Below are 13,952 nucleotides of genomic sequence, written 5' to 3'. Positions count from 1 at the left end.
AAGGAAATTGAGTTCCAAGTTGGGGATAGAGTATTTCTGAAAGTATCTCCATGGAGAAAGGTATTGAGATTTGGTTAGAAAGGTAAACTGAGTCCACGATTTATCTGACCGTACGAGATCACTGAAAGAGTTAGACCGTTAGCCTATCGTTTGGCTTTGCCATCCGAACTGGATAAGATTCACGATGTGTTCCATGTATCCATGTTATGGAGATAACTTATGGAGAGGAACCGGTTAAGATATTGGCTCGTGAAGTTAAACAGTTGAGAAATAAAGATGTGGCTCTTGTAAAAGTTCTATGGCATCGACATGGTGTAGAAGTGGCCACATGGGAGCTAGAAGAAACTATGAGAAGTCAATATCCGAATCTGTTTTCTGGTAAGACTTTCGAGGATGAAAGTCCCTAAGGGGGAGAAATGTAACATCCCAAAATAGGGCCAAGTCAAAATAGTGGTTTTGGGACCATAAATCTGACATCAAAATATTTATTTTATGATTATTATGAGGCCTAGAATACGAATATATGCATGTGTTAAAGTTTCACGAAGAAATTCTAAGTATAAGGTTTCCAATTGAAAATTAAGGACTAAATTGAATAAATTGCAAAACTTGGATTCTAGAAGCAATTTGTATGAAATTGCTTTAGATTATGAATTAGAATGTCTTAGAGAGTAATTTTCCCAAATTCTAAATTTTTGGACAAAAATGGGCTTGCATGGATGAAATTTTAAAGAAAGGGCATGAGGGCATTTTGGTCATTAGGCATTTTAATGAAATAAAAAGGGAAAAATGGAGAAAAAATATGCTTATCTTCTTCCCATAGCTGCCGAAATTTGGAGGACACTGTAGCTAGGGTTTCTTCAATTTTCAAGCTCAATAGTAAGTGCTCCCGAGCCCGTTTTTCATGTTCTCTGTATTTTTGAAATCTCAGTAGCTTACTCTTTCCATTCCTACCCATATTTCATGCTAGGGTTTATGTTTAAAAATTTACCCATGCATGAGTTATTGGTATTTTGATGGATTATGGAGGAATATGAAAGATAAATGTGTGTTAAACATCTTTTCCAAGTTGGTTTTCATGAAAAACCCTTATAGGGACTATTTTGTAAAAGATGTAAATGTGAGGTAGAAATGAGGAAAATAATGAAAAATATGGGTTTCCATAAGAGAGAAAAATGTTCGGTTAGCTTGGGTAAGATAGAAATTGCATGTGTTTCATTATATGAGCCTAGGGACTAAATCGTAAAAAAATGTCGAATGTTAGGGGCAAAACGGTCATTTGAACTGGGGTAGATATTAAGCTTAAAATGTATAATATGGGGTATTAATGAATTAATTTTTCTGTTATAGACCGAGGAACAAATTTCAGAGGTCGATCGTGGTAAACGCAAGGTTTCGGAATAACTGAAACACAATCCCGAAAAGAATTCCAGGTAAGTTCGGATAACTTAAAGTAAAATCCTAATATGCATAATTGTATGATTTATGAATGCATGATATTTTCATTTATTGATGGTATGAAAATGCATGAAATGCACATTTGGTAATGACTTGTTGATAACTATCTCGGTTGAGGTTAAAAAGGGTATTCGATAGATAAACCATGCTTTACATGTGAATTGAGATCCTGCATGTGTTGCAGTAAGGATTTAGCCCGGACGGGTAATTCGTGATCTCAAGTTTGGAAAGGAATTTAGCCCGGACAAGTGTTCCTTAAATGATCGAGCCTCCTGAAGAATATATGTGCATTACAGATTTAGCCCGGACGGGTAATCTGAGTTGGCTCTGAAATTTAGCCTGGACTGATAATTCAGTTCCGGGCTCATTAAGGGTGTTTGTCGCTATAAGGGATTTAGCCTGGACTGGTAATCCTGACATCACCTTACGAGTTCATACAATGGGGGATTTTGTCTAGACTGGTAATCCCACCATATGATGTTAGGTTCGTGGGAATGCATATATGGAATGATCATTCGTATGAATTGACAGATAATGGGTATTCCATCGAGATTTTCTAGAAACTCAACGAGATTAACATGAGATATACATATATGAATGAAATGTTGAATGATGAGCTCATCTAGTTAAATTACATGATACATGATTATGTGACTAACTCAGTGATTGAGTGCATGTGATAGGAAATCATTTCATAATGGATGATTTCATGAATTAAGTATGGATGTATGCTAATTACTCGATAAGTTTACTTTCCAGTTATTCGAGCTTATTAAGCATGAAAATGCTTACCCCCTCTCTTTTCCTTATTTTATAGAGCTCGAGGACTCATAAGGATTGGAAGACGGTTGGAAAAGTAACACACTATCAACTAGTCAAGCTTTGGTAAAAAGACACTTCTATTTTGTTAATGGCATGTATAGGGCTTTGAGTATTTTGTCATATGTTTCATTTGAATTGCCAAATGAAGGCATGTAAAGATGCATCCATCTTTTTGTATAAGGCCATGGAAATTGGTATATTTGAAAGTAGGCTATGATCTACCTTTATATGCATATTTATGCTCCATTATGATGGGTTGCTACAAGTGGCAATGGGATCAAAAACGAGCTAAATTTTGAATGTGCTACAATAACATAAGAACCCATAAATACTAGATGGGAAATAACCTTTTGTATGAAACCAATGATATGAAGTTTCCATACTACCAACTTCATCAAGATCATTTACAAGTGTATAATCATGTTTTACTCTGAATTTGGTATCTTTTAAGAAAAAGAAGTAAAAGGGGTGACTAAAGGATTGAAAAATAGCCTATTAAAGTCCACATGGTTAGACACACGGGCATGTGTCTAAGCCGTGTGTGACACATGGCCCATCTCCATGGGCGTGTGGTATGGTCGTGTGTCCCCTGCACCAAAAACTTTAAGTCAAATTAGTACAGGGTAGGACACACGGACGTGTGTCTGGGCTGTGTTAATTTAACAGAATGCTCAAGTTTTGGACACGGGGTGAGCCCACGGGGGTGTGCCTTAGCCGTGTCTAAAAGTCAGTGTTGCCCAAGGGTTAAAGGCATGGACGTGCCCTAGACCACACGGGTGTGGGTGATCACACGGCCCCTCATACACGGGCGTGTGACACTTCTAAATAAGGAAATTTTCTAAAGTTATGGAACGTTCCCAGTCCTATCCCGAATCATCTCTATGTATATTTAGAGCCTTCGAGGCCCATTTAAAGGACGAGATGCGAATGCTTGTAAGTTTCAATTCTGAGCTAAACCTGGTGAGTCGAGTCAACATACTTTAACTGAAAAGTTTTGGTAATGCCGCGAACCCTATCCCGGCGTCGGATACGGGTGAGGGGTGTTACATCAACTACCTCAACCCCTAATGACATTCTTGCTTGGCAAAAAGAATCACAGTGCCCTAAACGACCACAAAAGAAACAAAATAATGTCAATCTCTCATATTTAAAAGTAACAACCATAATTTCATGGGGAGAACATAACCCCTTTTTTTTCTATTTAATGGTCAGCGAACATCTAAACAAACCCTAACACATAAGTAGTTTTGGAATCCTCTACCCAAACTATCACTATCGTACTCCACAAATTTTCCAAGGAAGTCGCTAAATTGCCTTGCTAATGATTCATTACGAAGTCCTAAGGGTACATCATGAACTTATGTCCAGAAATAAGCAAAAATCAATGGAACCTTCAATGAATCTTCCCCCTTCTCAATACAATGAATCAGCAAAAGATGATTATTAAAAGTCCAAGAAGTCCCATTAACAACACGCTCCATATCCATTTTATGAAAAAATTAAACAAGAACCTTTTCTCTCCCAGATCTAAGATCTGAACCCCTCTAATCGAATGCCAAAGATTTGCCATCATACTTCTCATTGCCAAAAAGTAAATGACACTGGCCGTCCAAAAACACCCCACCAAACAGAACTTAGTATCCTCAATCACAGAACCAATTTGTCCCTGCACCTGTAAAGTCTCTTCCTCCTCATCATCTAATGACAAATCAGCCAAATCCTTCTCTATTCTCAAAAATCAAAACATGCAATAAACAATAAAATCAAGCAAAACGCTACTCCAAAGCCGTCAAAACTGAGAAAAATAAATACAAAATCTAGAAACAAAAAAACATGCTAGAAACAGAAGACTAGAGACGTGGCAGATTGGGAAAACAAGTTTAGCATTAAGGTTAGTAGAGAGCAAACATTTTTTATTTAGGGTGTGTTTGTTTGGTTGTCTTTCATTTTTCGGAAAATATTTTCCTCATTTTCCAGTGTTTGGTAGCCTGAAAATCTTTTCCATTTGGAAAACATTTTCCAAATCACGCGTAAAATCCCTTACATTTTGAAAAAATGTCTTACCGTTTCAATTTCTGTAAGACATTTTCCCGTGCTTCTCCTTCATCCAAGTAAGGCCCCTTCTCTTGCTGCTGTTCAATTTCTGTTCTCTTGCTGCTAGTATTTCGTTTCCTTTCTCCCTCTCTTTCTCTCTTTCTCATGCAATTTCTCTCTCTCTCTTTCGCAGGCATTTTTCTCTTCCTGCATAAAGCTTTTTTTTTCGGGCCTTGGCTTAAAGTAAAGCTCTACCCTTTCTCAAATCCAATGGTTTCTCTTTTTTAGTTACCATTTTTTTGGGGGGATTTTCAGGGGTTTTATTTTGGTAAATTTGAAGTGCAAGAACTGTATCCACAGTTCCAAAAGCTTTATAAAATAGCCCTGAGAGGCTAGTTTTGTTTAATCTTAATAAACCCCAAAAAAAAATTTCTCATCTTTCTTGTGGATTTGAGATAAAATAATTTACTGACTGCTTCATGTAAATGTATATATATACATACTTACTACTCGTCGCTCAACTTAAACAGATTCAGTGATCACATTCTGCTGCTCTTAATTTCTCTTTCTTTAATTTTCCTCTGTTTAATGTTGCATATGAGGACAAGGATAGATGATGTCTGTTATATATAATAGGAATAGAAAGCTGAAATGTTGCCCCTGGCTTTTGTCTTTTTTTAATGAATGAATGAACGAATTGGGCTGTTTGATCATGAGTTACTAGAAACATTGATATAATAATTTACTTGTGCTGGCTGTATTTCCATGTGATGTATGTATTTTAGGAATCACACTAGTCCAAGTGAGAGAAAAGAACTCCATTGGACTACCTTAGAAAATGACACTGATGTTCAACAAATTTGACTCTTCTTCATACCACTTGTGTGTTTTTCTGTCAATATTTTTTACCTTTGCCAATGTTGACCTGTGTTTTTTGTATTGGGATAGATGGATACTACAATATAATGAAATTTAATAAACTACGAATAAAATATCATTTCGTAGGATACTACAATACATCATTTGCTGTAATTAGCCTGTGTCCGGAGTCAAGCCTAAAATTTTATGCCTTCTTTGTTTCTTTAGCCGATTTTATGCCTGAAATTTTAACCGGTTTTTTTCTTTTGATCTTTCTTCAGATTCACCTTCTTGTTGCTGTTCGTCAAGATTCTGTTGTTGTTTCAGGTAATTCTTCTGTTTTTGAATGGAATTTTTGTTAGATTTTTCTGCTGCCGATTCGATGGTATGTGTTGTGAATCAGATTACTGTGAAATTTTTTTTGTGAATCAGATTACTATGTATGGTAGTCATGTGTAACTGTAAATTATTTATGCATTGTCTTTGCAAAGCATTTGTGGATAGCTACTATAAGGTATGTGTAAACTGCTTTGGCAAAATATGTGCTAATTGTCCTTGTAATGCTTGAGTAAATCGACTTGAAAGGTACTTATGTGCGAATCCTATGTAAGTAATTATGTGCTACCCGATTTAGTAAGATTTTATATGTCAACTGATTTAGTATATGTATATATCAATGTGCGAGTCGTAATGATGTGTGAGCTGTGTAATTTGCGAGTCATAGTGATGTGTGAGCTGTGTAATCTGTAAGCTACAATGATGTGCGAATTGTGTAATATGCAAGCTATGTAATGTGTGAGCTGTAGTAATGTGTGAGCTGTGAAAATATGCAAATTGATCCTATAAAGCATGTGCAAGCTTTTTGCAAAATGCAACGTACGAACAGCACATTAGGAGTTTAAACTGTGCTTATCTGATTCTTGTATATTTGATTCAAGTTCGAGATAAATATCTAAGTTTGAGAAATTGAACGTATAACTAAAAAGCAGCACATATAATATTGTTGTTTAATTAGTATGATGTTTTCAATTTCTTAGATTGAAAGGTTCAGTTGGCATCTTTTGACAAAACAATGTTATGGGTCACTCGGTCGGTTATCTAGATATAGGAAACTTCAACAGTTTAACTCTTTCATTATCTCCTTAGCCAAATAGATGATTGATCATGAGCAGTTTATTGAATAATGATTTTTGCTTTATTATTATCGGTTGACGACTTCAAATTTGAAGCATTGGTATAACAGATTTATTAATTATTTAGCAAAACTTATCAAGTTCCTTTTCTCTTGCTATTGGCTCTATTTATAGGATGTTCATTCTCTTTGAGAGGTGTGCAATTTGAATGCTAAAAGATTGAATCATCTTTCTCTAATTATTTATTTCCAGCTTTTCTTTGATTTTTTTGTGTTGAGATTTTCATATTCACTATCGTATTGAGAACTCTCGTGTATTGATCAGAGACTGATATTGGGTGTATGCTAGTTGATTTCTAGTTCTCTATTGGGGCAGCATGAATTCTAGTTGTATTTGTATCAGATAAAAATAATAAAATAAAATACAATTTAGCATGAATTAATGATATTATAAAAATAAAATAATAAAATAATATCAAATTAAAATATAAATATTAATTCTTAATTCATAAATTTAAATATAATAAATAACTAGTAACCATAATTTAACCTAAAATAATCTATACTAACATAGATTTAATAAAAATTCGACATTATTAAAGGTTTTTTTTTCAAATTTTTTAATTAATAAAAAATAATTTCAGTCGTTATAATTATTTTAATAAATATATATCTTTAAAGTCTTGACTTTTGGATATCTTCATGAGCTACTAGTGTATTAGATATCAATTTTCATATATGTATGTATGCACTTTAGTCATGGTAGCTTTATTCATATATGTGATCTTATGAAAAGCTTGCACCTTTTTTGTAGTGATCAAATATTTGTGTGGCATTGTTTTGTGTAGATGGATCGTAGTCAACATCAAAATGTAATTGCTGCAGTTGTGGCTTCAGTTTTAGCTTTTGGGGCTCTTTGGATTAAAAAATTAAAAACTAGGAAGGAAATTACTTCTCACCCTCGCGTGAATCGAGATTATGAAAGAGAAAATTATATTAATAGTATTTTATATAGTGGTGACCAACATTGTATTAATATGATAAGGATGAGACCAATTGCCTTTTTTAATTTATGTGATATTCTTAGTAGGAATAATTTATTACAATCAACTAAATCTGTGAATATTAGGGAGCAAGTAGTGATATTTTTACATATAATTGGTCATAATGAAAGGTTTCGAGTGATTGGATCTAGATATTATAGATCAACTGAGACAGTTCACCGTTACTTTAGGATTGTATTGAGAGCTATTTTGAAATTGTATAAACTAGTTATTAGATCACCTGATGAGTCAACTCCTAGTGAAATCAGAAACAATCGAAGGTTTTATCCTTATTTTAAAGATTGTATTGGAGCATTAGATGGAACTCATGTTCGTGCATCCGTTCCACCTAGCATTGAAGGAAGATTTCGTAGCCGTAAAAGGGGGACGACACAAAATGTATTGGCTGCCATTACATTTGATTTGAAATTTTCCTATGTTCTAGCTGGTTAGGAAGGTAGTGCACATGATTCTCGTATTTTAAGTAATGCACTTTCACGCCCAAAAGGATTAAGAATTCCAGAAGGTAATAATTATCATTAAATACCAAATAGTTCTAATAAGCTCATAATTTATTAGTATTAATTATGTTTTGTAAAATTGTAGGCAAATATTATCTTGCTGATGCTAGATATGCCATCCGAAATGGATATATTACCCCATATCGTGGTGTCCGATATCATTTAAAAGAGTTTAGTGCTTAGGGGCCTGAAAATGCAAAGGAACTCTTTAATCTTCGACATTCATCATTGCGAATCACTATTGAACGTATTTTTTAGATTTTGAAGAAACGGTTTCGTGTATTAGATGCTGAACCATTTTGGAATTTTCAAACTCAAGTAGATATAGTTTTGGTTTGTGTATCATTCATAATCATATCATGGGAGTTGATCCTAATGATTTACTTAATCAAGGATTATACGAGGAGTCTGAGTCTGATTTGATAATACCAACTCTTACGGAGCGAGAAGAAAGAGAAGAAGCAAGAGAATGGTCTGCTAAGAGAGACGAAATTGCACAAACTATGTGGACTGATTATATGGCTAGAAATATTAGGTAGGTTTAGGTCTTAGGTTTGTTGTTTCTATGTTATGCATGTTTTAGTATTAAAATTGTTCTTTTTTTGTTAATGTTTGTTGGATAATGATATTAAATTTTTAGTTTGTTGGATTTGAAATTATTATGTCTTGAATTTGTTAGATATTGATTATGTTAAGCTTGTTAGATATTGAATTTATTATGTTTTAAGCTTGTTGGATATCGAAATGATTGACAATGACAATTATTAATGTAGAATGGGTAAGGGCAACAAAGAAGGGACCTCCAAGCAATTCAGGTGGACAAAACCAATGGAACATGTTTTTCTTGAAATTCTAGCAGAGGAAGCCCAGAAAGGAAATAAGCCTTTTAATACTTTCAAAACAATTTCTATTAAACGGGTTGTCGAAGCTATTTTTGAAAGATTCAAGTCCAATACGATGCGAAGCATGTGGAAAATCATTTGAGGACTATAAAAAACTAATGGCAAATTATATGCAAAATTCGAGGTGAAAGTGGTTTTGGATGGGATGATAACATGAAAATGATCACATGTGATAGAGCGACATATGATGCAGCAGTGATGGTAATATATGTATATATATATGTTAAGTATATTTCAATTATTTTATACTTGTTATTCTAATTGTGTATAATATCCAACAGGCACATAAGAAGTATGAACCATTTTTGAATAAAAGCATTGATCATTATGATTAAATGGCTTTGGTTGTTGGCAAAGATATGGCAATAGGGAGTTTTGCCAGAACATTTGCTGACATAGATTTGGATGATGGTAACCAAGATTTGTGCCTCTAGACTGCTACAATGAAGAGGATGAAGAGGTAAGAACAAATGTATCTTCATCTGGCACATCCAAACGTAAAAGAAAAATGTTCAAGAAAGTGTCGTTGATGAACAAGTTAAATTTGTGGGTGAACAACTTGGCAAAATTGCTAATGCTTTGGAACAATTTACTGCGGATAAGACACCACAGCTTTACGAACAAGTGATGTCGATGGAGGAAGAAGGATTTCATGATGACTTCTTGTGTTCTGTGTTTGATTATCTAGTGAGTCATGAATCCGAGGCCAAAGCTTTTTTAGTTAAAAATAAGAAGCATAAAAAATTTGGCTTCAAAAATTTTCTCAAGGTTGAAGATATTGATACTTTTATGTGGTGTAATATTTAGTTATGCACTTGGATAATGTTGTTATTATGTGGTGTACTACTAATTATGCATTTGGATAATATTATTAATTTCTAGTATTAATTGTGGTTTAGAAGCTAATTTATAATTATTCAATTCTTATTTTTTATTTTTTAACACAATTACAAATAATTTATTTGACTTTGGTTGTTTTCAATTTATGAAGGTTAATATTGTAGCTTAATAATTGAGTATTATTATATATTTAATTTAATTTATTTATTTATAAATAAATCATTGCAATATATGTAAAAATAATTTAAAATATAAAAATTTATTAATATGTATATAAATTTATTAATATATGTAAAAACAACTTTTACGGAAAATATTTTCAAGAAATCTACCAAACAACAGAAAATATTTTACACAGCTTCATCCAAACACCAGAAAATATTTTCAGTAAATCATTTTCCACAAAAGTAAATCATTTTCCAGAAATCATTTTTCGGAAAACATTTTACTGGCAAACAAACAGACCCTTAGTATAAATAATTGAAATTTTACATTAAAAATTTACTAAAATAAAAGATAAACATCTTAAATAATTTAAGCATAAAACAAACTTAGTTAGGTTGCATTTATTTGTTTTATTTATTTTGAAATCTACCATTATATATGGGAAAAAATAAATAGAATGATGTTAATCATTTTTAATGTTGATCATGAAAGGGAAATTAGTGTTTAGAGTAATTGAATCTAATGTTGGGATCCAACCTGGCTTAATATAGCTTACCTAACCCTACGTTACACAACATGGCCTTTCAATATGTAGTTAAACTCCCATAATACCACTATATCTCGAAGCGGTGATCTTCTAGCTTTCTTTGAACTTGTTTCTAATTTATTGTTGAGTACGTAACCAATAGGGACTACATTTTGTCTCTTTGCTGAAAAAGTAAAGCCTATTTATTGAGGAAGAAAAAGAAAAAACGTTACTGTATGTTTATACGTATATATATGTATAATAGACTTAACTGAGAACTATGATGATGGGTTCAGAGAAAATGAATAACCCCATGGAAATAGAAGACAAGAACATTGAGAAGACAAAGATAAGTCTTATGAGAATCTTGGTTGAAAAACAAGATCCATCTTCCAAGGTGAGTGTGCCTTTTTTCTTTACCATTGTTGTTTTCCCCGTGATTATTGCAGGTTTTTCAAGTTTGGTGTTTTGATTGTTAGCTATTGTTGTTTCTTTGTCTGTTTATGTTTTGGCTGCTTTTCTTCATTAAAACTGGGTTTACAGACTCAGAGACCTAAAATATCTTTTCATCTCTCTTTTTTGCCATATTGTGATAAACGTAAAAGCCTTAGTTTAACCAACAAGGAAACTCTTTTCCAAGATTCAGATTTTCTTCTTTGATTTGAGTCGTATATGAAATTGGGGTTTTGCAGGAAGTTGAAGATGGGACATTGAGAAGATTTCTAAGAGCTCGTGATTTAGATGTAGAGAAAGCATCAAACATGTTCCTTAAATACCTCAACTGGAAACGAAACTTTGTTCCCAATGGTTCCATTTCACCATCCGAAATCAGGCATGAAATCCAACAGAATAAGATGTTCTTGCAAGGTTGGGACAAGAAAGGACGACCGATAGCCCTTCTTCTTGCTGCAAGACATTTCCAACATGAAGGCGGTGTGGATGAATTCAAGCGTACGTATTTTACTTTTCAAACTTCCACAAATTCACAAAATGTCTTGGTCGATGATGACTTTGAATTTTCCCTTACAGGTTTTATAGTCTACCTTTTCGATAAAATAATCACAAGGTAATATCTTTTATTCATATTTGTATATCCAACCAATCAATTGGGATAAGTATTTCATGCAACCTTGTAATGGTGGCAGGATGCCACCAGGGCAAGAGAAATTCATAGTGATAGGAGATCTTAAAGGATGGGGATACGCAAATAGCGACATCCGTGCATACCTTGCAGCTCTATCTCTTGTACAGGTTTAACTCTTTTAATTCAAACTATGGTATAAAACTGTGTATGTTTTGCCCTAACAATCCCAATGTTTGATCAAAATGTAACATTTTAGTTCAATGGTAGGATTATTACCCTGAAAGACTTGAAAAGCTGTTCGTAGTCCATGCACCATACATCTTCATGACAGCATGGAAAGTTGTTTACCCTTTCATCGACCCAAAAACCAGGAAAAAGGTAACCTCCCTTACCACTTCTGAAAGAACAAATCAATGCACTATCTTTTAACTGTTTCTCTGTGTGTTACAGATAATATTCGTTGATAACAAATCACTCAAATCAACTCTGCTAGAAGAAATAGACGAGAGCCAGCTGCCTGCAACATTGGGTGGCAAACTTGAATTGGTTCCTATTCACAACAGTTAATCATATATAATACCTTGCTACCGATGAATGGCTTGAAAAAATTATATTGTGTCGACATACGTATCCAATATATACTGGAAGATGACTTTTACCACTTTTCTTTTTATGTATTTGAAGTACGGTATCCTCAAAGGTGAGTTGAATCACAACTTCTTCACTCCATGTATGTATGTGCATTGCCATGTAGCTTGGACTAAGCCTTATGGAGAAAACAGGTAAGTTGGAGTGGGCGGGCTTATTTCGTAAGGTTAAGCCCAAATCTATTCTAAGTTTGTCCTGCTTTCGTAAAATTTCTCACTTTCCAATTTTAAGATGGGTAGACCTAATTATGCGCCAGGCTGAATTGATACAAAATTTTAAGCTCGTTTTCTATGTCTTAAACTCAGCTCAAAAAATAAGTATAAAATTTTGTCTAACTCCATTCTAGGTAAAAATGTTAAACTCAAGCTTGGCCAGGCCTAGCATTCCCATATTAGATTCTTTTACATATTAATTTTTATATAAAAATAAATTTTAAAAATATAATATATCAAATACAATAAAAACATTAAAATAAATGTTTCCCAACAAATTAAAAATGCATTAAAAAAATCTTTATACTTAAATAATATTAAGATAGTTGTAAGTTAGCAAGCAAATGTCTCTAAAATAGTAACAAAATTAACAATAAAATAAGAGTTATACAATATTCAAATAATAACAACAAAATAGTAACAATATAATAGCAAAATGATAGCAAAACAATAGCAAATAGCAACAGAAAAATTTTAGCTAAATTTGGGTCAGGCTCAGGTTAAAAAAATTTTACCTGAGGCCCAACTCATTTCTCATTTAGAAAACGGGTTTTATTTTTTTTTCAAACTCATTTTTCGAGTTATATTTTTCCCAAACCCTCCCACTTTTCTAATGGACATTCAAATCTGGACAGATAACCCGACTCATGATGAGGCCTAAATTTCCACATTTCGAATGGACATTCAAATCTGGACAGATAACCTGACTCATAATGAGGCCTAAATTGTGGGAGAGAATTTTGTTTTTGCAAGTCTTTTTGCTCTTGGCAAAAATTATATACTAGAATTGTTTATTAGTAGTTGAGTTAGGTTAGTTTGGTTTTTAGCCATATATACCTTATTATTATTTATATGCATTTTTTTTCCTTTAGGTAAGAATTTTTTTTTAATTTAAATACTCTAAATAAAATAATTGTATGAATTAATTACTATTATTAAAATTTTTATTTTCTTTTAACAAATTATTGGTGTCAGATAACTTCTTTTTTTCACTTTTAACTAAAGTTTAGAAAATTATGAATACTTAATCAAAAACTTTTTCACTAGCAAAATGCCAAAATTTTAACCTCCTACACAACTTTAATAATAATAACGTTTTTCACCTAATTAGAAAATTCTTCATATAAGCACTAAACCATTAAAATATTATACTAACAATTTTCAAGCAAGCTAAAACAAGTAATCAAACAAATCCATAATGAAAATAGATTATTTTAAACATAAAAAGTTAATAAATTATATCCGGAATAAAGACACTATGATTGTCAAAACCATTTTTTAATTTGAAAAACGTGAGTCGACTTAAAAACAAAAATGAAGTCGCCATCGATCTTTTTTCGAGATGTGATCGAATCACCTTGAGATTGATTATTTAAAAAAAATTGATTTATTAAATCAATGATTTTAGTCTACGAAATTTGAGAAAAAGGGTTGTCGGTTAAGCACGAGAAAGGGTTAGCACCCTCGTAACGCCCAAAATTGGTACCTAATTGATTAATTAATATCTTAATGTCGAAAACTTGGAAAGATTTTAGAATACAATCCTTTTATTTAAAAGAACACTTAGATAAATTTAATTGGATGCTAAGACCCTCTTATTTCGAAGAAATAAAATGTCATACCCAGTGAGTTAGGATACGATATTTCACATTTTAGAAATTGAGCTTGTCTTTTGATTTTTTAAAACTCATGCAGTGGAGTTTAGAA

General features: G+C 32.7%; 1 protein-coding gene across 1 annotated transcript; it reads left to right on the top strand.

Moving 5' to 3' along the window:
* Nucleotides 1-10,527: 10,527 nt before the first annotated feature.
* Nucleotides 10,528-12,242, top strand: LOC107886178 (CRAL-TRIO domain-containing protein YKL091C). Its single transcript, XM_016810033.2, has 6 exons — nucleotides 10,528-10,698; nucleotides 10,994-11,252; nucleotides 11,331-11,367; nucleotides 11,447-11,552; nucleotides 11,653-11,763; nucleotides 11,836-12,242. The coding sequence occupies exons 1-6, from the start codon at nucleotides 10,582-10,584 to the stop codon at nucleotides 11,950-11,952; spliced, it is 747 nt and encodes a 248-aa protein (XP_016665522.1). The 5' UTR covers nucleotides 10,528-10,581; the 3' UTR covers nucleotides 11,953-12,242.
* The last annotated feature ends 1,710 nt before the right edge of the window (nucleotides 12,243-13,952 follow it).

The sequence above is a fragment of the Gossypium hirsutum genome, chromosome A03, assembly GCF_007990345.1.
Source record: "Gossypium hirsutum isolate 1008001.06 chromosome A03, Gossypium_hirsutum_v2.1, whole genome shotgun sequence".
NCBI lineage: Eukaryota > Viridiplantae > Streptophyta > Magnoliopsida > Malvales > Malvaceae > Gossypium > Gossypium hirsutum.
The sequence above is the reverse complement of the archived record's forward strand: the minus strand, read 5'-3'. Positions and strand labels throughout refer to the sequence as shown.

Coding starts and splice junctions, on each gene's coding strand:
- LOC107886178 (XM_016810033.2), top strand. CDS start 10,582: ATGATGATGGGTTCAGAGAAAATGAATAACCCCATGGAAATAGAAGAC. Junction 11,553..11,652: donor CAGCTCTATCTCTTGTACAG/GTTTAACTCTTT, acceptor GTTCAATGGTAG/GATTATTACCCTGAAAGACT. Junction 11,764..11,835: donor ACCCAAAAACCAGGAAAAAG/GTAACCTCCCTT, acceptor TGTGTGTTACAG/ATAATATTCGTTGATAACAA.